The 26,119-nt window shown below is 34.6% G+C and overlaps 1 protein-coding gene and 1 non-coding gene across 3 annotated transcripts; one reads left to right on the top strand and one right to left on the bottom strand.

Moving 5' to 3' along the window:
* Positions 1 to 9,822: 9,822 nt before the first annotated feature.
* GNRHR (gonadotropin releasing hormone receptor) lies at positions 9,823 to 24,311 on the top strand. Of its 2 annotated transcripts, none has more exons than XM_023232164.2 (3): positions 9,823 to 10,380; positions 18,875 to 19,094; positions 22,903 to 24,311. In XM_023232164.2, exons 1-3 carry the CDS (start codon positions 9,859 to 9,861, stop codon positions 23,145 to 23,147), a joined length of 987 nt encoding a protein of 328 aa, XP_023087932.1. In that variant the 5' UTR covers positions 9,823 to 9,858; the 3' UTR covers positions 23,148 to 24,311. The 2 variants fall into 2 exon arrangements, with proteins under 2 accessions (XP_023087932.1, XP_023087933.1); XM_023232165.1 differs by having other exon boundaries at positions 9,859 to 10,380; positions 19,003 to 19,094; positions 22,903 to 23,147.
* LOC111555810 lies at positions 16,665 to 16,815 on the bottom strand. The gene has a single exon (XR_002735652.1). It is a non-coding gene; the product is annotated as a small nucleolar RNA SNORA62/SNORA6 family (small nucleolar RNA).
* Positions 24,312 to 26,119: the final 1,808 nt, after the last annotated feature.

Consider the following 26,119-nt stretch of genomic DNA (forward strand, 5'->3'; position numbering starts at 1 on the left):
GACTCATTATAGCAGCTTTATTATTTAATTGTTTTTAAAATATTTGGCACGTCATTACACACTTATAAGATATTTTTTGATGCTTAACTTTTTACTTTTTGATGTTTTAGAAATTAAGCATAAACAAAATAAAACTATAGGCATAATGTTCAGGATTCTTTGGTTGCAAGTGACAGAAATTCAATCAACACTAGCCTAAGTAAAAAGAAGACATTTATTGGCTCATCTAACTAAAAAATTTAGAGATCTGCATCCTTTGACATAGCTCAGACTGGATCCAGGAGCTCAAACAGTGTATCTCTCTTTCTCTCTAGTCACATCTCAACTCTCCTCTCCTTAGTCTTCATTCATAGGCAAACACTTCCCTATGAGGTGGTGAAGACATGTTCACTGATTCTAGGCTTAGATTGTCGTTAGTGCTAAGCTACCAGTCTCAAACAAAAATACAGTAACCTTGCCCACTGGCTACAGTAAAAATAAAAATTTTAAAGTCCTAAGGATGCCTCTGATTACAAGTTTGGATCATGGTGTCACTCCTGTGATGGACTTTTGATTGACAGCTCCTCTGATAAAGGAGGGGCAGTTCCAGAAAAAAAAAAAAAAAAAAAAAAACTTATTTTTCCTGTAGGAATTGTATATGGTTTATATACACACAAAAACATAGGTAAAGAGGAGTACTGGTAGCTTAAATCACTAGGCTATGTTGCTTTATTACAAGATAACAGAATATGCATAGTATGCAAAAGCTGCGACTTACAAGTTAAAAACACATGAAAATATAAAATCTTTGTTTGTTGTGACATTATATTATTTTGAATAACAGTGTATTGATTGAGAATGTAGCATATTTTGCATTGGGTAATAGGTAAGTATTATTTTTATCTAATTAGCATACAAAATATTTTATTTTTAATTTAGAAAATAATTTAACACAAAGACAGGTATGTTAATACATTTTAAGAATGTACCTCCAAATAAGTTGGCTGTAAGTGACCTGCATGATGACATGCTGTATAATAATGGATTCCCTTTTCCTCTCTATAAGCCAAGACAGTAACAATGAGGAGACACCATTATTACTATTAATAGTGTCTCCCCACCTGAGCACCTACCTGCGTCATAAAGCTTCAGATTTCAGCATTTATGCTATAAAAAGTATCTGGTAAGAATTCATGATGAAAACACACACAAAAGAATGAAATTGGATCCTGATCTTATATCATATGCGAAAACTAACTCAAAATGGATTAAAGACTTAAATGTAAAATCTGAAACCGTAAAACTCTTAGAAGAAAATGTAAGGCGGAAAGCTCCTTAACATTGATTTTGGTGATGATTTTTTGCATATGACACCAAAAGAATAGGCAACAAAAGCAAAAACGAACAAACAAACAAAAACAAGTGGTACTGCATCAAACTAAAAAACTGCTGCACAGCAAAAGAAACAATGAACAAATGAAAGGGCAACCTATGAAATGGGAGAAAATATTGCCAAACCATATACCTATTAAGGATATTATAATCATATATCCAAAACATATATGGAACTCACACAATTTAATACCAAAAAACCCCAATAATCCAATTTAACTATGGGCAAATGACCTGAATAGATGTTTTTCCAAAGAAGACATGGAAACAGCCAACTACATGAAAAGATGCTCAACATCACTAATCACCAGAGAGTGCAAATTAAAACCACAATTAAATAACACCTCAATGAGCTAATACCTTATACCTGTTAGGATGGCTTTTATCAAAAAGACAAGTATTGGTGAGGGTGTGGAGAAAAGGGAACCCTTGTACACTGTTGGTAAGAAGGTAAATTGGTACAGTCATTATGGAAAACAGTATGGAGATTTCTCAAAAAATTAAAAACAGATCTACTATAAGATCTAGCAATCCTACTTCTGGGTGTATATTCACGGGAGTGAAATCAGTATCTCACGAGGTATCTCCATCCCAGTGTTGATTACAGCATTTATTCACAATAATTAAAACATGGAAACAACCTAAGCGTCCATTAATGGATGAATGAATTTCTTTAAAGATGACACACACATACACACGTACACACACACATTCACACACACACACAGACAAAGCATTATTCAGCCATAGAAAAGAAGTAAATCCTACCATTTGTGACAACATTGATGAACCTGGAGGGCATTATGCTAAGTAAAATAACCTAGACACAGAATGACAAATACTTCATGATCGAAAAAAAAGCCAACTTCGTTCTAAAAATATAACAGGGGGTGCCAGGGGCTGGGGTCTGGGGGAAATAGGGAGATGTTAATCAAAGAGTACAGTTATAAGATGAACTAGTTCTGGGGATCTAATGTACAGCACGAGTTATGGTGAATGCGTTAATTAATTACATTGTAATCATTACACAGTGTATAGGTATATCAAATCATCATGTTGTAAACTTAGAATACATAAAATCCTATTTGTCAATTAAATATTTTAAAATTTAAAAACCTTGAAATAGTGAAAACTCAATATGCTGCATATAAATTAATTATTACCAAGTTTATTAAATAGGTCTATTAAACAGAATACAAATATCACTACAGGTGCTGCATCTTGAAACAATATAGACAATATACTTTCTCTATCAATACATCCTGACAATATGCTAGTAAAATTTTAATAAACTTAAGTTTCACTTCTCAGCTGGTTTCTTTTTGCCTTTTAAACCCCACACATTTGTGACTAGTAACATGAACTATCTGGCATCTCTTTCGGCATCTTTGTGATTGTAGTCAGCTGTGGCTTATAGACTCCCTCATCGGGTAATTCAATATCTAGTAAGAGATTTGCTACCTTTACTAACATTTTCACTTCGAGCTCTGAGTTCTCTCCTTTTTACTCAGACTGCTGCTTTAGCTGCTTTTCAGGGTTCTTTTGTTGAGCAGACTGCCTTTGTTCATGCTGCTAGAAAATGCACGTAAGGTTGCTCAGAATCTTTTTGGCATATTTGTTTACTTCCTCTCAGAAGATCTCACAGTTTAAGTGGAAGAGAATGGCTTCTTTAATAATTTTAACCAAAAAGAATTTTCAACAAGTAAACAATGTGAGACCAAAAAAAAACCTTTCTAAAGAGTTTACTCTTTATTTTCAAGAATCCTCTTACTTTAAAAAAAATAAATAACCATACTACATACATTTTCAAATGTCAGAAAAAAGGATATCCTTATTATATTCCCTTTAACTCTTTGCTGTGTAGAGATTTTAATATAAATTGAAATTAATTATTTTTCTAAGATGGAAACGTCTTACCTTCCCATATATTTTAAACATTTCTTAAAATTTGCTTATTAAAAAAACATAAACTTCATGAGAGTATGAGCTCTGTCTTATTCTATTTCTCATTGCCTAAAACTCTAAATAAATATTTGTTAAATAAATGAATGAAATTTGGAAATAATTCAATAAATCCAATACAGTAAACCCAGTTGAATCATTACTGTTCCAGAATATCTTGTCTAAAGTTCATCTTTCCAAACAGGAAGTTTCCTTGTATTGTATGGAAAAGTTAAATGTAGGTAGTTTAAGCATTTAAATGTAACTAAACTAATTTTAGGACATATTCTTACATTTGACAAAACAGTTGTTACCACATTTTTTTTCCTTTTTCTTTATCTCTTTCTCACAGGAGTGGAACGCAAGTGCATTTTCAGGTAACTAACCATAACCCTGGTTAGCAGAATGCCAGTTAATCAAGTTTAACTATTCAAAGACTCTTGCTTTAAAAGATTTTTCTTTGTTTTTATGGATGCTTTGGCGAGCTAGTAAAGAAAAAATTCTATACAAGTAACACTATATCGTAGACATATACTCCACCTATCAAATTATACCTTAAAACAAAGGCCTTGTATGTGTAATATCTGCATCACAAACAAGGAGAAATAAGAAGAGGGAAAAGGGTTTTTATTCTTCCCGTTCCTATGATCATTTCTACCTTTGAAAAATAGTGCTAATAAATGTCCAAATTATACATTGTAGCAAATCAATTAGTGGAAAAATTTCAGATAAAAGTAACTATAAAGGAAGTGAGTGATTTACCTGAATAAAAGTACTTTTCAAGACTTTAGTAAATAACTACAGCATCTCTGGGCTTAAACAGTGTTTTTTTGTTTTGTGAGACAGGATCTTGCGCTGTCACCCAGACGGGAGTGGCTCAATCTCAGCTCACTGCAATATTCGCCCCCCGGGCTCAAGGGATCCTCCTACCTTAGCCTCCAGAGTACCTGGGACTACAGGTGGGTGCCACCAAGCTTGACTAATTTGTTTTAAATTTCTTTGTAGAGATAGGTTCTCCCTATATTGCCCAGGCTTCATCTTTAATCTTATTTCTTAAATATTTTAATCTTATTTCTTAAATATTTTAAAAATACAATATTTATTTTTATAAAATTCCATTTTTTAAAAACTATTTTATTTTAAAAGTCCTAAAATAAGAAAAGAAGAAATAATAATAAAATAGAAATGAATATGTTATATAGAAATTAACAGGATGTCAATTTCATGTGTGCCTAGTCTTAATGAAACTTAAAGAGAAACAGATAATACTAATAATAGTATTTTTCTAAATTGTATTTTAAAACCTTATTTATATTATTATACATTTGCATCATAAATTCTATTTTTTTTTTTTTTTTTTTTTTTTTTGAGACAGAGTCTTTTACTGTCAGCCAGGCTGGAGTGCAGTGGTGTGATCTCAACTCACTGCAACCTCTGCCTCCGGGGTTCAAGTGATTCTCCTGCCTCAGCCTCATGAGTAGCTGGAATTACAGGCACACACACCACCACACCTGGCTAATTTTAATATTTTTAGTAGAGACGGGGTTTCACCACGTTGGGCAGGCTGGTCTCGAACTGCTGACCTCGTGATCCACCAGCCTTGGCCTCGCAAAGTGCTGGGATTACAGGTGTGAACCACTGAACCCGGCATAAATTCTTAATTAATACAACTATTGGGGATCTAGCTTTCAAATTTCCAATTCTGAAGAAGGTGGAAACAAGATATGTTGTATTTTAAAATTGAATTGCATCATGAAATGTTGTGTGTCAACAGATTATCAGCAAAAGAACAAAATTAAAAGTATACTCTTTTTACTATAAGCAAACTACATAAAGTTTATGTAAATAAAAATATCTTGGCCAGGCGCGGTGGCTCACGCCTGTAATCCCAGCACTTTGGGAGGCCATGGCGGGTGGATCACAAGGTCAGGAGTTCGAGACCAGCCTGAGAAATATGATGAAACCCCATCTCTACTAAAAATACAAAAATTAGCCACCTGTAGTGGCGTGCACCTATAGTCCCAGCTACTTGGGATGCTGAGGCAGAAGAATCACTTGAACACAGGAGGCAGAGGTTGTAGTGAGCCAAGATCATGCCACTGCACTCCAGCCTGGGTGACAGAGCAAGACTCCATCTCAAAAATAAATAAATAAAACAAATAAAATTTTATAAAAATATAATATAATTATAAAATACATTTGGAAATATCAAATATGAGCTTTGGCTAGCCTTATTTTTGGTATCCACAAGTACAGTGTGTAGTACATAATGCTTAATAGATGGTTAATTGAATTGTTGAAACAAATATAATTCTTATATTCCTGGTTTAAATCTTTTTATATATTTCTAATTATACTTAAAAGTAAAAGATTACTACTTTTAGTATTTAGTGAATATACATTTTGAAAAATAAACATACTTATTATGCTCCTGCTTTTTTGTTCATTTCATATGTTGATGATTCATATTATATATGCATTTCCTTAATCTGATCTCCAAAATCTTACATAAATTTTCAACCATAATTTCCCATCATTTACCTCTAACACATCTATACTGAAATAAAAATTGCAACAATGTTTTACAGTGTGATTCTCCAAATAATATGCACTCTTGGAATAATGAAAGTGAATCTGACATACTAAATGCTATGCATAATTTAGAAAAATTTGTATGACTTTTAGAATTTGTTGCTCTCCTTCACAGCAATTTTGTGTAAATATTTCCTCATACTAATTCATCCACAGTCCTTCCTCAAATGCTTCCATTTAAACTTAAATTTTAAAAGTTCCCCTTTTACTCATTTCACAGTTGTCATAGACACTATCATTCTTGGCTCAACAAAGTAAGTCATATTTCAAAAAAATTCTTTTTTTTCTGATATTGTGCTACTTCCATCTTCTCTGCTTACCGGAAACAAAATTTTTTCCCAAATACATTTTCATACACATTCTTCTTATTTGAAAGAGCTGCCTTCCTCTATTATTTTATTCTCATGAGTAAAGGTATGAAAAATATTTCTTGCTCCCTGGGTGACTTCTAAACCATCATCACTCTTTCCCTTCAGAAGCTGGACTTGTAATAAAAAACAAACAAACAAAAAAAAAAAACTGGCTAGTTTCAGGAAGATGATGGGAAAAAATAATACCAAAAAAAAAATTTACTATAATTGAAAATCAACTCAGGTGATAATCAGCAGGAGTTGCTCATCCTTAGAGCTGCCTGGGCTCCTGTTGGCTTTCTAGGTCTTGTGTATCATGAAAGAGACCTCCATTGCAACCAAAAGGGCCTGTTAACATGGCCCTTCATTTGCTAAGGACTATGACACCTGGCTTATAGACTGTTCCACCCCAACTGCTACCAGAAAGGTAGCATTGCATGGTAGTTAAAGACAGGAGCTCTGAAGGCAGACTGCATGAGACATAAGTACAATTCTGTGGTATCCTAATTAGGGAAAAGGAGTCAGGCTAGTGGGAGCAGGGGAAAGCAAAAAGAAAAAGCAGATAAGCTACAAGGACACATAGCCCTCCTACGCAAATAACTCTCAATCTTCCTGTGCCCAACTATCACCAGACACCTGCAAGTTAGCTCACTGCAACCTTGGCATTATCAGTACTGCACAAAGCCCTCTTCAGCATACGGCATAAACACCATCCTATAAAATCTCCAGCAAGCCCTTGTTTCTTTGCAGTCAGCTTCCCTTCCGCTGATCCTGCCCATTGTCTCCCTGGTAACGTATTTTCACACTTTCTCTAGCAAATTTGCCTTTCTTTTGCCTACAATGGTAAACTCTTTTGCCCCTGCATCACCGGCCTAGATAGCCACCGCTCCCCCATGACAAACTCTAATACGGATCAGGTATGTAAACCTCTCTGCTTCACTTTCTTCAACCGTAAAATGAAAATAATAGCACTGACTTCTAGGGTTGTTGTAAGGTCTAAATGTGTTAATATGTGTAACATGCTTAGAAAGGTGCCTGACACAAAGTAAGTACCCAATAAATGTTAACTATTAGTAGTAGTATCAGTATGGACAACACCTTCAAAATCTATGTAGTTGACTCATCTAACAACTTAGATTCAACAACTTAGAGCTCCTCAAATGTGTCAAACATCATTCACCCTCTACTTCCTCTACCAACTTTCATAGCCACACCCTGCACTTTAGGGCTTTATACCTTTCATGTTGTGTTGTTAGCAAGGGTTTTCCAAATAGACTAACTCACCTGAATTTTGATTGCCCACTATTCCCCAAATCCCTTCAAGGCATTCTCTGTATGCTACACAGTAAGCTTTGTGAAGCATAAATCTGGCCATACCTACCCTATATTACTCCATTCTTTATATAGGTAAAGCCTAAACTCTTTTTCTTGGAATATAGGCTCTCCAGATTTGAAGACTGCCTCATTATCTAAACTTTTGCTCTCACATACCCTTTGAACTTTCTCACATTGTCTTCATATTTAAGTGTGCTGCTCCAGCTTCTAAGCATGCCCTCCCTGTCCTCATACCCCATTCCCCAGTCACTTATTACCCTATATGCTGTAGTCCCATTCAGCTCCATTGCAACCTCTTCCCTAATCAATCAGTCCATCACTAACAAAGAAAGGGAGGGAAGAAGACCAGAAGAAAAGGAGGAAAAGGGAAGGAAGGGGAAGGGAAGGGGAGGGGAAAGAATGGGACGGAAAGGGACAAATAATGAAGCTTTTATGCTCTAATCTTTTTCCCCTAGATATACAAGACAAAGAGCAAAATATACTTCACTAAAATCGGATTTTTACATGAGTGTTCTTTCCTTTGTTCTTTTGGTTGCTGGTTCACTTACAAAAACTTTTCATATTTGTATGTCTTTCCAATGGTTATTCTGTTTTGTTCATTTCAGGCATGTGGCCCTGATCAGATTAACTGATATGATGTATATGCAAAGCCTTTTGAGTTCTTCAGAAAAATAAATTATCTTAGTCAAGAGTGATTATAAGGAACTTATTATAACTAATGTAGTATGCACAATTTATTTTTTTGTAATTCTCCTAGATGAGTCAGAACTTAGTTTTGACATAGGTAAAAATTTTATGGTCACAAATCTCAGGTGTGAGAAAATCTCTTTCTTTCATATGCTGTATAAATATAAATATTTCAAGCCTGGAAGTAGTGAGAGAAGCTGGTATTTCTGGACATATAGTGACAGTCAAAAAGGAGCTCAGGTACAGGACTGGCCTAAGCTGCTCAAGATTCAGGAGACAGCCAGTACACAGGGAAGCTGAGGAGATATGTAAGATATGTCTAAAACACTTACCTAACCTTCTGTGGTAACAAGCTCCTTAAAGGGGCTGGATGATGTTGTGTTCACTTTGTATCACCAGCAAAGGGTAAGATAATGTATATAGCAAATATTTAGTAACTATTTATTAAATAAATAAATATTTAAGACAGAATAAACAAATATAATAAATGAACCAATAAGAATGCACCATCTAAGTCAAAATAGTCACTTTTATCCTTAACATTGTACCTGCTTTGGCTGCCGCAGAAGCAAACTTGTTGGCATTAGACAAATCAAGCTGGTGATTTAATAAATTCCAATGTAAGTCTTACAAGTATTAATAAACAACTATCCAGCACTCACCATGAAAGTTAAAGAAGCAACACAGAAAAAGTTCCTAAGTGGTCCCAATTTGAAATGATCAGATGACCTACAAAGGAACATATTCATATTACACTAACATAAACACATATAAATGCACTTACAGCAGTTACACAGTCTTCTCTTCAATAACTACTTCCCCTATGTATTAGTGTGTAATAACAGCAAGTACAATATTTAGATAATTATAAAAACCAAGGCAATAATTTAAAAACTGATTAACCGTTTTACTCTAACTTAAGCATGGATCTGAGCAGTAAGATTGATTAATAAATTTGAATGCAGCCAATTGGATTGATTCTAATTTAAAGTTTTAATTTGTTGTAGAATAATTTTAAATGAGTGTATTTGTCCAGTGTTGGAGTGCTCAACAGTGTGTTTGAAAAGGAAAACCAAGAAATGTCTTTGAGAAATGTGTTAATTCCTTAAGACAATGGATTTTAATTGGATCAAGTTGTTTGCATTTTTCTTCATTATCATTCTACATCTGTGTATTGGACAGAACACTAACGCTAAATAGTTCTTAGAAAAAATTTTTAAAGTTATTTAAATCATAATATCATGTCTGTCTTTTAAATTCAAAATTAGGCTGTGAGTATCCTTCTTCACTTAGGGAGAGTGTTATGAAAGCCAGGCCATCTGCTGAGGTGCTACAATTACATATGGCCCTCAGAATGCGTTTGGCCTGCTCTGTTTTAGCCCTCTGTTGGATTACCAATACACAAAACAAGTTAACCTTGATCTTTCTCATTAAGTATCTCAGGGACAAAATTTGACATACGTCTAAACCTGTGACGTTTCCATCTAAAGAAGGCAGAAATAAAACAGGACTTTAGATTCGGTTACAATAAAATATCAGATGTGCCACAGACACAAGTCTTGAAGCTCTGTCCTGGGAAAATATGGCAAATAGTGCCTCTCCTGAACAGAATCAAAATCACTGCTCAGTCATCAACAACAGTATCCCACTGATGCAGGGCAACCTCCCCACTCTGACCTTGTCTGGAAAGATCCGAGTGACAGTTACTTTCTTCCTTTTTCTACTCTCTGCGACCTTTAATGCTTCTTTCCTGTTGAAACTTCAGAAGTGGACACAGAAGAAAGAGAACGGGAAAAAGCTCTCAAGAATGAAGCTGCTCTTAAAACATCTGACCTTAGCCAACCTGTTGGAGACTCTGATTGTCATGCCACTGGATGGGATGTGGAACATTACAGTCCAATGGTATGCTGGAGAGTTCCTCTGCAAAGTTCTCAGTTATCTAAAGCTTTTCTCCATGTATGCCCCAGCCTTCATGATGGTGGTGATCAGCCTGGACCGCTCCCTGGCTATCACAAGGCCCCTAGCTTTGAAAAGCAGTAGCAAGCTCGGACAGTCCATGGTTGGCCTGGCCTGGATCCTCAGTAGTGTCTTTGCAGGACCACAGGTAAGCCATTATACATGAACTTATTTGAATATGGTGATCATAGATTTCCTATCTAAATTTGATATAAGGTCTTATCAAAGGAAGTACTGTATTACCTTTAAGAGCTTGGGCTCTGGAAGTCAGAAAGTGAAGTTTAATTCTGGCTCTGTTCTGTTACCTTGGGCAAATTTCTTGACCTCTCTGGTTTCAGTTCCTTTACTGATAAAATGTAACATAGGGGTTAATGCTTACTTAATACTGCTTTTGTGATGAATAAATAAATAAAATAGATCACATATCTATTATGTAGCAAATGCTTCCCTCCAAAAATTGTGATTCTCAAACTTGACCTTATCTCCATTCTATTCTTCTATTTTTCTTTTTGTTCTGGTTGACATGGCTTTAATGTTTAGTTGAGATAATTTTTAGAAATTATGAAATCTGCCTAGATAGAAAATATTTATAATGTTTCTTATTTAGGATTTCTTGAGTGGAAACTTTAAGAATTCTGTCACTGCAGCTTAGAGAGAATTATTCTTGATCAGTATGTTGCTCTGCAGTTTGCAGCTAAATGGTACTGAATATAGAAAAAAAGTAAGACATCTTGGATGTATGGAAATCCAAATATTTCCATAAAGTTAGCTTGAGTTTTGCTGGAGGCAGCTTATTGAGAAAGCCATATGGCTGACAGAGTAGGCACAGGCCCTCCCCACAGAGGGCAGTTATCTTTCCAGGTTGCCTTCATCAGAGACAGCCTGGTTAACTGACCTGCTGAACCTACCATTTTAACAATCAGATCCCCGAAAAAAGGGACAAATTCTTGAAAACAACAAAGAACGTTAATAGCAGATGAACAAGTTTTCTCTTGCATGTAAATGTACTACATGATAAACCCAGGATACAAGGATGTGTCAAGAAATAAATCAGAATTAACTAGGATCCTCCAAAACTTGCCTCTGAAAATGGAAATTTATCTAGACTTTTTAAACTGACCAGATGGTCAAAAAACAACAACAACAAAAATCTGCCATGCAGAATTCACTATATAGCACAAGATACTAGAAAGCTGGATAACTGTTTTATCCCATCAATTTCTCACTTTAATATTTCTTTTGAAAATGTGTGTGTCATGATAAGAATAATGGGAAAAACTAAAATGTTTTCATTTTCTGAAGAAAAATTTATGATTTCTTTCACAGTGATGCAATATATAAGAATAACTTTAGCAAACATATCACCTGAAATGAGGTGATTTAGCTAAGGCTTATGCTCTTAAAATTTTCCACATTATTTCTTTACACTTTCACACCTGTGGTCCCAGATACTCAGGAGGTTGGGAGGGAGGTTGAGGTGGGAGGATCACTTGAGCCCAGGAGTTCGAGACCAGACTGGGCAATATAGGGAGGCCCCATATCAACAAATTATAAAAAAAAAAAAAAAAATTAATGCTGGTCATAATGGCACGTACCTGTGGTCTCAGCTACTCGGGAGGCTGAGGTGGGAGAATCACTTGAGCCTGGAAGGCGGAGGTTGCAGAGAGCCATGATGCACCACTGCAACTGCACTCCAATCTCAGTGACAGAATGAGACCCTGTCTCAAAAAAGAAAAAAAAAAAAAAAAAGTTTCTGGGAAAATTTATGTAAGCTCAAATGGCCCAAATGGAGTGGAGTAAAACAAAGACTTTAAAAATCATCTGGCAATGAGGTGATCGGGGGCTAGGGTGATATCAAAGATAATTGATAGTAAAAGAGACATTTCAAACAAAATACAAAACTTGACAACAAATTGGATTGAGAGAGTTAATAATAGAGCAGGGGGAAATAAAGTTCCAGTTTTCTTAGCCAAGGAGTTTAAATAGTAAAACCATTGAAATGATCCAGTTGAGAAGGGGAGTGTTTGTTTGTCTGCCTATTTGTTTGCAGAAGGGAGAGGGAAGGCAGGCTGTGAGAAGTAAAATCATTTGCTTTAGGACATGACTGCTGGCAATATAAGATCTGTGTAAGTACAACTATGTCGAAAGTAGTTGGTAATTTGAGATGCTGATGTAGATTAAAATCCAAACCAAAGTAGAAATAATCCTATTTGCAATAATAACCGAAGGGCAAACTCACGATTTGATTCTTCTTAGAAGTCTCCTAGAAGCTATAAATGAAATATTACTTTATCAATCCAATTCTTTTCATCTAAGTATTAACAGCAATAATAGAAAGGTAATGCCAAATATTTATCTAACCTGATGTAGCAAAAAGAAAATAGGAACTTAACTTTGAATTGTTTAGGAATTTCATGTAATAATCTGACCTCAAATACAATACTAGAGAGATTTATGTGAATATGAGCCACAGAAAATGATGTTATTTTATTTTGTAAAACACATGACTCATCCTTATTTTCAACAACACTTTAAAGCACTTTCCTGAAGCTTCCTGTATAACCTCATGTAAGTAATGTTGTTTGATATTTACATTAACTCTATAAAGTAAATAGGAGCTGTGTTATTATCCCTACTTCACATAAGAGAGCTAAGGTCTAAACCTTTGAAGACAATGGTGTTAAAAATCCTTTTCCAATAATCTAAAGTAAGAAACACACACTACTTTGAAATTGTGTGTCTCTGTCTCTCTTTCTCTCACACATATAACTGAGAAAAAATTTTGATGAAATACATATTCTATTCTGTTACATTTCATTTTTTACTGTTGATTGAAACTCACTACTGAGCATATCCTGCAGTTCAAAAAGCACTGATTTGAAAGGATCCATTGGCATTCCCAGTGTCACGTGCTCTGTTGGACTCATGTTGTCTTATTCTTTTCTTTTATTATAGCTCTCTGCAATCTCTCTGAATAAAAGAGATTTCAATCCCATAACAAATGTTACATATATTTGATGAGGAATATGAGAGAGAAAGATAACTTTTTATTTCTAGACTGTGACACATGATGAGTGTGTCTCATGCTTCACCATGGTCTGTGGATAAGCCCATTGACAAAGGCACATCCTATTGTACCTAATTTATATGAAAAGGGTAACTTTAATTCTCATCCTTTGGTGGACATAATGATTTTCTATTACTTGAGTAATTCATACCTCAGTTGAAAAAAAATCTTAACAAACATGTTGTCACCACTCAGGCCTGGGGATCTGGGAATTTATGACACTTTTGCCTCAGCTCAGAATGACCAAATTTCAAATTGACCTCCCAGATTTTCCACTTTCCTCATTATTAACCTCAGAAGCTATGTTCTGTGATAATTTGGCGGTGCATTCTCAGAAGTTTTAGCATAGTGTGGCATAGAAACTTTCAAATTTTATGCTAGTAATAGAATTCTTTTTAAAAATTCTATATCACAATGTACCCCATAAATATGTACAATTATTATGTGTCTATTAAAAATTTTTAAAATAAAATACAGTACAAAAATCCTGTACATAAAAAAGTCCTGTACAAAAAAACCATAATGGATGACACAGAAATAAGTGGAGCTGCTCTGGTTAAAATAGAGGTAAAGGAGGACCAGTCCTCAACTTGGTTATTCACTAGCTCCCAGTCACAGTTACTAAAGACCTCGTATCTCCTTGCAACAAAGTTCAAAAGGCAATGGGGATAGTAAAAGTGGCATGAGTGTGAGATTCAAATGGAGTTGGGCTCAAATCTCAGTAATACCACCTACCAGCTATGTGACTTTGAGCAAATTACTTACATTTAAAAGAGTAATTGTAAAGAATAAGTCATACAACTTATAAAATCACCTAAGACTTCACACCTTAATTTTAATTACTAATTTAATGTTTATTTTTCTTCTTTTCCTTTCTTCCTAAGCCCATCCCTTCTTCTTACCTTCATAAAAGAGTTTTTGAAGTCAGGAAAGAAAAAGTACAGAAATATGAGTATGGAATTGTTGGTTCTTTAAGAAACTGCAAAAAGAAATGCTTATATAAAAGTGGACTATTTCAAATATTTCAAAATTATAGCATGCATTCTGAGTGATTACTAAATTTGGCCAACCTACTCCCTGGTCACAAAGCTATCGTACTCACTCTGCAAAACTATATATGCCAGAGCACAGTAATTCAAGTCTTGGAAGTATCGTATATAAAAGTGGGGAAACAGGGAAAGAAAGAAGGGAAAGGAAGGGAAGGCAAGGGAAGGCAAGGGAAGGGAAGAGAAGGGAGAGAAGGGAAGGGAGGTAGAGAAGGGAAGGGGAGGAAAAAGGAGGAAAGGTAGAAAAGAAAAACAAAGGAGGCAAGGAGGAAATGAAAAAGCAACAAACACCCTGGGATAGCTTTGGTTTAAGACCACCTGTGGTTAGGGTGGTAAATATAAATGGAAGAGAAGACATTTCCTAAATTAGATGTGCCCATATCTAATTATAAATCACATGGTTTCTAATAAGAGTCATTTAATACCACAAGAATTCCAGAGTAGCAGGTTATTTGCAGAAAGAGTTCATAGCTTATCTGTGTTAAGCTTATCACTAGTTTATCTGTGCTAATAGAGAGCATCACATATTGACAGCTTTTAAATCATATGGTTAACCCAGGCCTATGGGCAAGAAACGTGGGCCTCTCTTTCATCCTTAGTGTAAAGATATGCTGTCTGAAGATGTGTGGAGGCTTGCCTTAACACATAGAGAATTTACTGATGTAGAATGCACTACTGACATTGGCAAACAGTTTAAATTCAATAAATATTATCACACAGGTACAATATGCCAAACATTGTGCTACAACATAGTACCGTCCTACTAGCAGAAATAACAACAGCAATAATGTTGATGATGATAAATAATGCTTGAGGACATAAATGTGTGCCAGGAATTTGGCTAAAAGTTTTTACGTGCTAGGTTCACAGAACAGGCAGTGAATAAATACATAAATGAGCTTTTACATGCAATATTTCATATAATGCTTCCAAAAATCACATAAATTACGTACAATCATTATTTTACACATGAAGAAACTAAACCTCCAATATTATATAACATGCCCAAGATTACTGTTTAATAAGTGGACATCTCAGTATATCAGTATATCTAGTTATCCATATATGGCCATATCCATAGCCAGCTCTTTTAACTGCTACACTCTACCCACCTCTGCCCACTGAACACTGCAATATTGTCTATTTCCTTTTTACCTGTAGGAGGCTGGGGAAGAAAAAGGCAGAAAAAGCTTGAAGTGAAAACTGATGCTTAAAAGACATCAAGAAAAAATATATGATACACATTTATCAATATATAAATGCATGTGGATACATATAAAAATGGTGTACTTCAAGTTTTAATTATAATAATGGTTAAGATTTATACAGTGCTGTGTTCCAGGCACTATTCCAGGTGCTTTGCATGTATTAACTCATTTATTGTCATGATAGGCCTTAGAGGTAGATATTACTATTTTCTCCATATATAGATGAGGAAACTGAAGCACACATCTGAAGATAATTACCTTTGGATAACACTAGGTAAGGGTGTAATTAGTGTGGGTAAGGTGAGTGTTAAAGATAATATTCCAAGAAGAAATGAACAACTGCAATTGACCGTGAAAAAAAAAATGAAAACAGAATGTTCTTGTTTATGGCAAAATAAAGCAAACACTGATGAGAACCAGGGTCAGGGATGAGAGAGGAGAAACATACCAAAATTAAAGAAATAAAATCCAAGGACAAATGAACAACTAAAAGCAAAGTGGATCTCTATATTAATCATTCAAACGAACATGGTCTTGGAGCACAAAATAAACGGAACTAAGACAATAGCAAGTTAATTTGTGGGCAAGTAAGATTCTGAATTTTTGTACACTTTATTATACCTTTCTTAAAATTTATCGGTCTATCTTGTATTACCTGGATCACATACATTTTATATCTCCACTACCAAATATTAAATTCCTTGATTGAAGGATATAACTGCTTTATCTTTTATGACAGAGAATGCCAGCTATAGTTAGTTTTTCCAAAGAATTGCTTAAAAAATAAGTATGTGTTAAGTAAGATAGCCATTAACTCAATCATAGTACTATGTTTCAAAGTCATTGCTAATTGAAAGTTTCATCATGGCTTTTTTTTAAACATATTTTTTAAACTATAAATTTTTTTCCAGTTACAAACGAACCAATTTGGACCACACACAACCCATCTTTTTAGAATCTTATAGCAGAACTCACCAAGTTGGTGTGAAAATGGAAAGAACAAGTAATGCCTGAGAGGCCTGAGCAAAAAATATGGACAAACGCAGAAAAAAAACACACTGTTTTTCAAATGTGTTCATCTCTCCTCAAAACTGGCATACAACAACATTATACTTGTGATAAGAACTACTATCAAACTCCACTCATTGGGCCAGAGACCTTTGTGGTGCTGGCGAAAAACTTGCTCCTCATGTAGCATACTACCTACACTTGTGATTTCATCAGCCAGTCAGTGATATCATTATGCCTTTAAAACATGAAATATTAAGATGAAAATGTGGCCCAGAGCAGAGAAAAAGTAAAATTCAGGTCATCTGGTTCCAAGTCCAACTGGGATGATACAGAGAGAAGTAGCTAAAACCTTAAAGAAATATAAGATTCTCGGGTTCTACGTGAAGTAACTATTCCAAAGACTTTAACTGACAGCCTCTGTTGGATCTAATTCAAAGCTGAACTTTAAATAAGGTCAGCTTGCAAAGAATTACAGAAAACTGAAAGGCTCACTTTGTAATGTGGGAAAAAAGTCTGAATTATAAGATTAACTTAGTTGAATGCACTTGTCGGGGTTTCTTGACTGCAGTGATTGTAAAATTATTAGACGCCCTCTAGTGGATTAATTTAAAATCATTTTTTCCCCTTGAAGATTAAAAAAGATCTGAAACTGAAAATCAACTTTTCAGCTTATTTAACAGGGCCAAGGTTTCTTTCCCTTTTGAGGTGATGGGAATGGGAGCGGAGTATGTCTTTTTTTAGAAAATAAAGTATCTTAAAAATATTTTATAGTGTTTTTTGTTGGTAGCGTAGAAAAGAATCATGTTTCTTAATGTAATTAAAATTAAAATTTTCTAATTCAATCAAAAACTTAAAAAATAATAGGATCCCTCATTTGCTTAAAATAAAAAATTGTAACTTTTTTTTTTTTTTTTTTTTTTTTGTTGAGACGGAGTCTCGCTCTGTCGCCCAGGCTGGAGTGCAGTGGCCAGATCTCAGTTCACTGCAAGCTCTGCCTCCCGGGTTCACGCCATTCTCCTGCCTCAGCCTCCCAAGTAGCTGGGACTACAGGCGCCCGCCACCTCGCCGGGCTAGTTTTTTTTTGTATTTTTTAGTAGAGACAGGGTTTCATCGTGTTAGCCAGGATTAGTATTCTTATAGCTGGAACCATTTCTCAGTCTGTCTTTGTGTTTCATGATATTGACATTTTTGGAGAGTGCAAACCAGTCATTTTGTAAAATGTCTCTCAGTTGGGATTTGTCCTCTCAAGGTTAGATTCAGGTTATACACTTTAAGCAAGAATACCAAATTAGTGATGCTAAGTTCTCAATGCATTACATAAGGAGACAGATATTGTCAATGGGTCCTATTATTGGCAATGTTAACATACTTATCTAGATATTTCTCTTCTGTAGAGTTATTATTTTATTCCTTATAATGAATAAGTATCCTGCAGACTGATACTTTGAGATTTTGTAAATATCCTGTTCTCCTCAAAGTTCCACCCACTATTTTTACCAGCTATTGATGATTCTTGCTGTAATCACTTATTATAGTGATTACCAAATGTTAATCACGAATTCTGTTTATTCCTTTTCATTTATTAGTTGGCATTCTACATTATGGAAGAGGCTTTTCCCCCCATTTATTTGTTGTTTTTGTTATTTTGTAATTTTTACAAGTATGGGCTCATGGATCCTTACTGTATTCAATAGTTTATCATTCTTTTAGATCAGTTTCTTTTTTGTACTTTAATGCTTAAACTGCCCCAGATTTGGCCAGTGGAAGCTCTTTTCACCTGGTTCCTGGGTTGTTTTTTTTTGTTTGCTTTTTGTTTTGACATGTTCCATCTTTCTTTGAGCAACTGTCTCTTCATGTGTTGTGACCATTTCTTAAAATGTCATTTTAATAGGGTTTCTGTCTCTAAAATAAAATTTAAATACGTATTTTGGGTGGTACATTCTAAGTGCCAGACAAAGTTATAGTTACTGCAGATACAACTTATGAGCAAAATCACTTGTGAAAAGTTTACTCAGCATAATTGTACTGGAAACTGAAATACAAACAACGTTTAAATCCTTGAAAGATGATTATTCTCCAAGGTTGAAATAATTGCTAAAAAATCCAAAATCTTGTAGATCTATTGACACTTACCCAAACATATTTTAAGTAAATATTCACATGACTTTTCATAGAAACATCAGAAATATAATACTAAGGAACTTAGAAATTGCTTTAGGTAACATGCTAGAAGGCTAGCAGAGTACCAAAGAGAAAACTTTCGAATACCATTTGGAAAAAAGTAACATAGCTTTTTATTGTCTCATACAGTTATACATCTTCAGGATGATTCATCTAGCAGACAGCTCCGGACAGACAAAAGTTTTCTCTCAATGTGTAACACACTGCAGTTTTCCACAATGGTGGCAGCAAGCATTTTATAACTTTTTCACCTTCAGCTGCCTCTTCATCATCCCTCTTCTCATCATGCTGATCTGCAATGCAAAAATCATCTTCACCCTGACACGGGTCCTTCATCAGGATCCCCACAGTATGTATTCCTTAGATTTAGTGTCATTTGTGGGCAGTTTTTAAACAGCGATGCTCAAAACAGAGTGGCATGAACTATGTGCCAGATACTGTTCTAAGCAGTTTGTATATATTAGCTCATTTAATATTCACAATCACCCCATAAGGTAACATTTTTATTGTGCTTTCATCATCCTCAATTTACAGATAAGGTAACTTAGTATCTTCTGCTGTTCTACATTTGCACCATGAAATTAAAGAAGAATTAATGATTATTCCATTAAGACACAGGATAAGCATTGGCAAATGGTTTCTGCTGGGTAGCAAGTACAAATTGTGATATCTAGACTATAGAAAAGTACAACCTGTTAAATGCTATCCAATAAACTAGCTAAAGTAAGCTGTTTCATTTTATATTCAAATCCCCCATATTTATACAATGTAAACTATGCACATTTGTGTGTATGTTAATATACGATATTATTGACTATGTAATTATTTCATTCAAAACTTCACACATGTGTTTGTACCTTTTTTGCTTTAGTAAAATGGTGCATTCCCAAAAATAAAACATATATTTATGAAATAAACATTGTTATGTTGGCATGACATCCAAAAGACATGTTATCAATGACATAGTACATAAGTTATATCTGGTACAACTTAACAGGGAAATCATCTTAACTATTATAGCATGAATAGTCTCAGTAGGTATTTTCAAAAGAAAATATTCATGGTGATGCTTTCTAATAGGGAATTGGGCAGTTTTCACCTGCCAGCACAAAATGGTATATAATATTTCCAAAACAGTATACTGCAAAAACAATTTGCCTTCAAAATCTTATCTTGAGAGATTCTATTTTATAAGCGATATCTAAGAAGGGTAGAGGGAAAATAAGAAGGTGAATCTCAAATAGGAGTTAATTTGAAGAAATATTAGCTGTACATAAGCAGAAAAACAAAAAAGCAGAGGCAGGAAGCCATAACTATTATGAACACATTTAATTATTATATTATTTATTTGACTAATACACACTGACTACTCAGCATTGCTGGAAACTGTGCTAGGTGAGGATACCATGGTGAATAGGAAAAATCTAGTAAGTATCCTGCTTTCATGGAGACTACAGTCTAGCAGAAAAGTCATAAACAGTAAACCAATTATCAACTGTGATGATGTTTCAAAAGAAGAAAAAGCATGACATGTTGTGGTTGTCTTGATATTTTTTTCATTTTAAGTCACTTGCTAAGCCAAGATGATTTTCTGAATTTTAAATGGATATATCACCAAAGTTTACAGATCTTGAGGATTAAATGAACAGTGTGTGAAGGCCAGGTGCGGTGGCTCATGCCTGTAATCCCAGCACTTTGGGAGGCCGAGGCGGGTAGATCACCTGAGGTCAGGAGTTTGAGGCCAGCCTGACCAATACGATGAAACCTGTCTCTACCAAAAACACAAAAATTAGCCGGGTGTGGTGGCACATGCCTGTAGTCCCAGCTACTCGGGAGGTTGAGCCAGGAGAATCACTTGAACCCAGGAGGCAAAGGTTGCAGTGAGCCAAGATTGCATCATTGCACTCCAGCCTGGGCAGCAAGAGCGAAACTCTGTCTGATAAAAAAATGAATAGTATGTGAAAAGAGCAAAGCCTCTAGTAAGGCACAGAGTAAATAGTAATTAGTTTTATCTGCCAAAAATCCATAATCAGCCTGTATTTAATAAATTACTTTAATATTTCTAGACAAAAAATAATTTCACAATTAAAACACCATGCATGTAAATGTTTTCCTCTATATGTCCACTCTTTGGTGACCAATTAATAAGAAATTTCAAAATGACTACTTCTGAATATCATTATCTGTTTCCCTCAAAAAAAAATATAGAGTGTGAAGAGTATTTCTTACTTAACACAGAAGTTCTCTATTATGAAATACAAGAACAGATTTTGAGCACTTCAGAATTGCAGCTTTTTACCTTTAAGAACTAAGTTCAAAATTTCAGGTAGGCAGCCTGACTGTAAAAAGTCAGTAATTCCATTAACTTCCAGCAAATTTCTTCACAAGTGTAACCTATGAACTTTAAAGGCTGTATTAATATGAAAAGTGAAATTATTTCAGCTATCATAGAAAGAAGTACACAGTTGAGATAGATAATTTGGGGTAGTACACTTTCATCCACACATGATACTTACTATCCTTAGTAGCAAAGATACTCAGTGAACATAATTTTGTTATGAAGTCAGAATTCACAAAGCAAACAAAAACATAGAGTGAGGAAAGGACACCCTATTCAACAAATGGTGCTGGGATAATTGGCTAGCCATGTGTAGAAACTGGATCCTCATCTCTCACCCTATATAAAAATCAACTCAAGATGAATCAAAGACTGAAATCTAAGACCTGAAACCATAGAGATTCTAGAAGATAACACTGGAAACCCTTCAAGACATTGGCTTAGGCAAAGAGTTCATGACTAACAGCCCAAAATCAAATGCAACAAAAACAAAGATACATAGATGGTACTTAATTAAACTAAAAAGCTTCTGCACAGCAAAAGAAATAATCAGCAGAGATAACAGATGACCCACGGAGTGGGAGAAAATCTTCACAATCTGTACGTCTGACAAAGGACTAATCCCAGAATCTACAGAGAACTCAAACAAATCAGCAAGAAGAAAACAAACAATCCTATCGAAAAGTGGGCTAAGGACATGAATAGACACTTCTCAAAAGAAGATATACAAATGGCCAAGAAGCATAGGGGAAAATGCTCAGCATCACTAATGATCAGGGAAATGCAAATCAAAACCACAGTGTGATACCATCTCACTGCTGCAAGAATGGCCATAATCAAAAAGTCAAAAAATAATAGATGTTTGCAGGGATGCAGTGAACAGGGAACACTTTTACACTGTTGGTGGGAATGTTAACTAGTATAACCACCATAGAAAACAGTGTAGAGATTCCTTAAAGAACTAAAAGTAGAACCATCGTTTGATCCAGCAATCCCACTACTAGGTATCTACCTGGGGGGAAAAACGGCATTATATGAAAAAGATACTTGCACAGGAATGTTTATAGCAGCACAGTTTGCAATTGCAAAAATACAGAACCAGCCCAAATGCCCATCAATCAATGAGTGGATAAAAATATGTGGTATATATGTACGATGGAATACTGCTCAGTGATAAAAAAGGAATGAAATAATGGCATTTGCAGCAACCTGGATGGAACTGGAGACTATTATTCTAAGTGAAGTAACTCAGGAATACAAAACCAAACATCATATGTTCTCATTCATATGTGGAAGCTAAGCTATGATGATGCAAAGGCGTAACAATGATACACTGGACTTTGGAAACTAGGGGGAAAGGGTGGGGGGTGGCAAGGGATAAAAGACTAGACATTTGGTACAGCATACACAGAGATCTCAGAACTCACCACCAAAGAACTTATTCATGTAGCCAAACACCATCAGTCCACCAAAAAATCCTATTAAAATAAAAAAAAAAAAATTATAAAGAATTCAACTGAGCTCAACCTCATCTACTCTCTTAAGTTTATATGTTAAGAGTTTGAGTATCCCATATTTCAAATCCAGATTAGTTTGGCAGAAATAGGAGCAGTATCATCTTCAATATTTTCTATTCATTATGTGACATAGTAGAAAACTCTTATTAAACATGCTTTTCAAATAAATTATTATTATTTAAAATACTAGAAATTTTCTCCCATTGATTAAGTTGAATTAGTGATGCTGTCTTCCTTTTTGTCCACTTTGGTTTCATGAGAAAACTGATCTTTAAACACCTGCTCTTTTCTCTATCCAATAGAACTGCAACTGAATCAGTCCAAGAACAATATACCAAGAGCACGGCTGAAGACTCTAAAAATGACAGTTGCATTTGCCACTTCATTCACTGTCTGCTGGACTCCCTACTATGTCCTAGGAATTTGGTATTGGTTTGATCCTGAAATGTTAAACAGGGTGTCAGACCCAGTAAATCACTTCTTCTTTCTCTTTGCCTTTTTAAACCCATGCTTTGATCCACTTATCTATGGATATTTTTCTCTGTGATTGATAGACTATACAAGAAGTCATATGAAGAAGGGTAAGGTCATGAATCTCTCCATCTGGGAATGTTAACACAAATGTTGGAGCATGTTTACATACAAACAAAGCAGAATTTACACTTAAGTTATCGTTCTTTTAGAACCTCCATTTTCAGAACCTCAATTATTAAGGAAAAATCTTCAGGAAAAATACTAAAATATTTTCTCTTTATCATAAGCTTCTAAATTAATCTCTGCCTTTTCTGACCTCATATAACACAGTATATAGGTTTCTTATCACTTTCTCTGTGCATAATAATGTACAAATATTTAAAATACCTGCAGCCTAAGGCACAAGAATGCCAAAAAATCAAAGGCGAGAAACCACAACACAGGTCTAAACTCAGCATGCTTTGGTGAGTTTTTCTCCAAAAGGGGCATATTAGCAATTAGAGTTTTATGCTACATAGTACATAGAGCACAGATCCCCTTGCCCGTAAGATCAACTTTCCCTCCTATAGTTAAAACGAAAAAAAAAAAAAACAAATGGATCTATTTTTCTCTTTGGCTTCAAAAGCATTCTGACATTTGCAGGAGTCAGTCACCAACCCCACCAACCACTCCACCAACCTGACAAGACCATGAGTAGTTCTCCTTCATCCTATTTATGTGGTACAGGTTGTGAAGTACCTCTATATAAAGGGAAATTTTAGAGGGGTTAGGATTTGGACAGGGGTTTAGAACATTCCTCTCTAAGCTGTATAGTCTATGAAGTTTGTGGCAATTAACTGCCATAAAATAACAATGTTTCCAAATTCAACTAAGAAAATACTCACACTGAGTATGCTTTATGCATAATATGCCCTCTATTTCAATAATGTGAAGAATTTTTTGTCTATCTCTTGATCTCACTAAATCCATATTTCGTAAATAACTGAGAAAAATGAAAACAAAATTAAGCAAATGCACAAGCAAAAAGATGCTTGATACATAAAAGGAACTCTGGAGAGAAAACTACAGCTTCAGTCTGTACAGATCAAAGAAGACAGCGTGTTGGGGGAAGGAGGGAAAGATCTTGATGCAGGGTTTCTTAATCTGCAGTCCATGCACAACACTATACTTCCATGTAATATTTTTATTTCAGTCCTATTTGTATTATTTTGTGCATTTAAAAAACACAATCTTAAGGGGATAGACTAGACTGCCACAGTAGCCCATGGCACAACTAACAACTACTGATATTCACCTTAAATAGTATGGTTTCCAAAATACGTCTGCATAACAAGACCTCTTTATTTAATTCAGGCTTGTATCTATCTCTTCCATGAAAAATGGGAAGGGATGAAAATAATGGGAATATAATACCCATTTAATGTGAAAAAACATGATAAGGGTCTTAAAAGAAATTAAGCCATTCAACATTTTTTAAATAGGTAAGATACTAGTATATTTACATGAGCTATGTAGTGCCACACAAAAGATGAAATGTAATTTCTAAATACTCCAGGTGTGTGGTATTGTGGAAAGTAAATTGCCAACTAATGGTAAGTCCTTTCTTTCTTTGATTTTCTCCTCTCATACTTCAGTTTTATAGTGCTGAGTTGTTGTTTGTTTCACATCCTACCTTATTTTCCAATTCTGTCTCAATTGAACTCCCTCTGCATACTCACTCTTTCATTCATAGCTTCTTTTTCATTAAACTCATACCTTTAATTAACCAATTCGTGGCCCAGTTCTACAGTTGAATTGGACAAGGCTAAAATTCTGTAGTGTGCTAAAATGCTCAAAGTTGGCATGTATACTCATTCCAAGATTTTATAGTTCTCGTAGATAACACAGGGATGTAGATAAGTTGAAACAAAACCATTGTTCTCTGAGTCTCTATCATATACTTACTCCTAAACTGATAATTCTTACTTCTGGGATTTAAAAGCAAAAATAACACACTTGTACAGATACAATCTAAGGGCTTTATCACACACAAGTTTAACGAATGTATCTCAGCTTTGTTCTTCTTGTGTGCTCATTATGGATCTCTCTTAGGAATTGCCTCGAGCATATTTTTTTACACATTAACTAAAGGGCTATTCAAAATCTTGACTCGGGTTCTTAACCTACATTCCATGCAAAAAAAAAAAATATATATATATATATATATACACACACACACACACACACACACACACACACACATATAGATGTATTTTTAAATTTTTGTCCTATTTGTATTATTTTATTCATTTAAAAACACAATCCTGATAGGGATGGACCAGACTGCCACAGCAGCTCATAGCACAAAAAAAGGTTAAGAAGTCCTAGATGACTTTGTATATATATAAAGAAGTCTATTACAGTAAAAATATAACAGAATCTATTCATCAGTTTATATGCAAACATAAAAATGTAAATATTGAAACAAGATTGCTTCAATATGCTTATTGTTTTCAAACCAAGAAACTCTCTTAAGGTTCAATATGTAATAAAAAACATAACAAAAATAATTATTCTTTATGAATTTTGTGGTCCATAAATTATAATGTATAATTATATATTATGATGTAATGTATAAACTAAAATTTATAGCACAAAAGATAAATATGGCTTTGAAATTAAAGATAATCTACTCAACAGACAATATTTCATATTTGATATTATAATCATTCGTTTTATATCCTATTATAATAAAAGGTGAGGACTCCTTGTAAAAAAGGAAATGTTCTACAGAGTCAATCTAATATATCAGATATTTGAGATTCTATCTTGGTTTCTCTTCCTTAGCTTATAAAACTAGTTAAAAATTGAATTTCTTTTAGCAATTCAGTTTAGTACAGGAGTGACATTAACTAATGACAGTAAATTGAACAAAGTCTACATTAGTTCAATTTAAGCCTATTCAACGGAAATATAGTAGCTAAGAAAATACTCTGGGGAAGGTACCACAAACATTATCTACCAGGGAACATAGCATAAATGAGTTTGAAATTTCCTGAGAGTGAC

The sequence above is a fragment of the Piliocolobus tephrosceles genome, chromosome 3, assembly GCF_002776525.5.
Source record: "Piliocolobus tephrosceles isolate RC106 chromosome 3, ASM277652v3, whole genome shotgun sequence".
Taxonomy (NCBI): Eukaryota; Metazoa; Chordata; class Mammalia; order Primates; family Cercopithecidae; genus Piliocolobus; species Piliocolobus tephrosceles.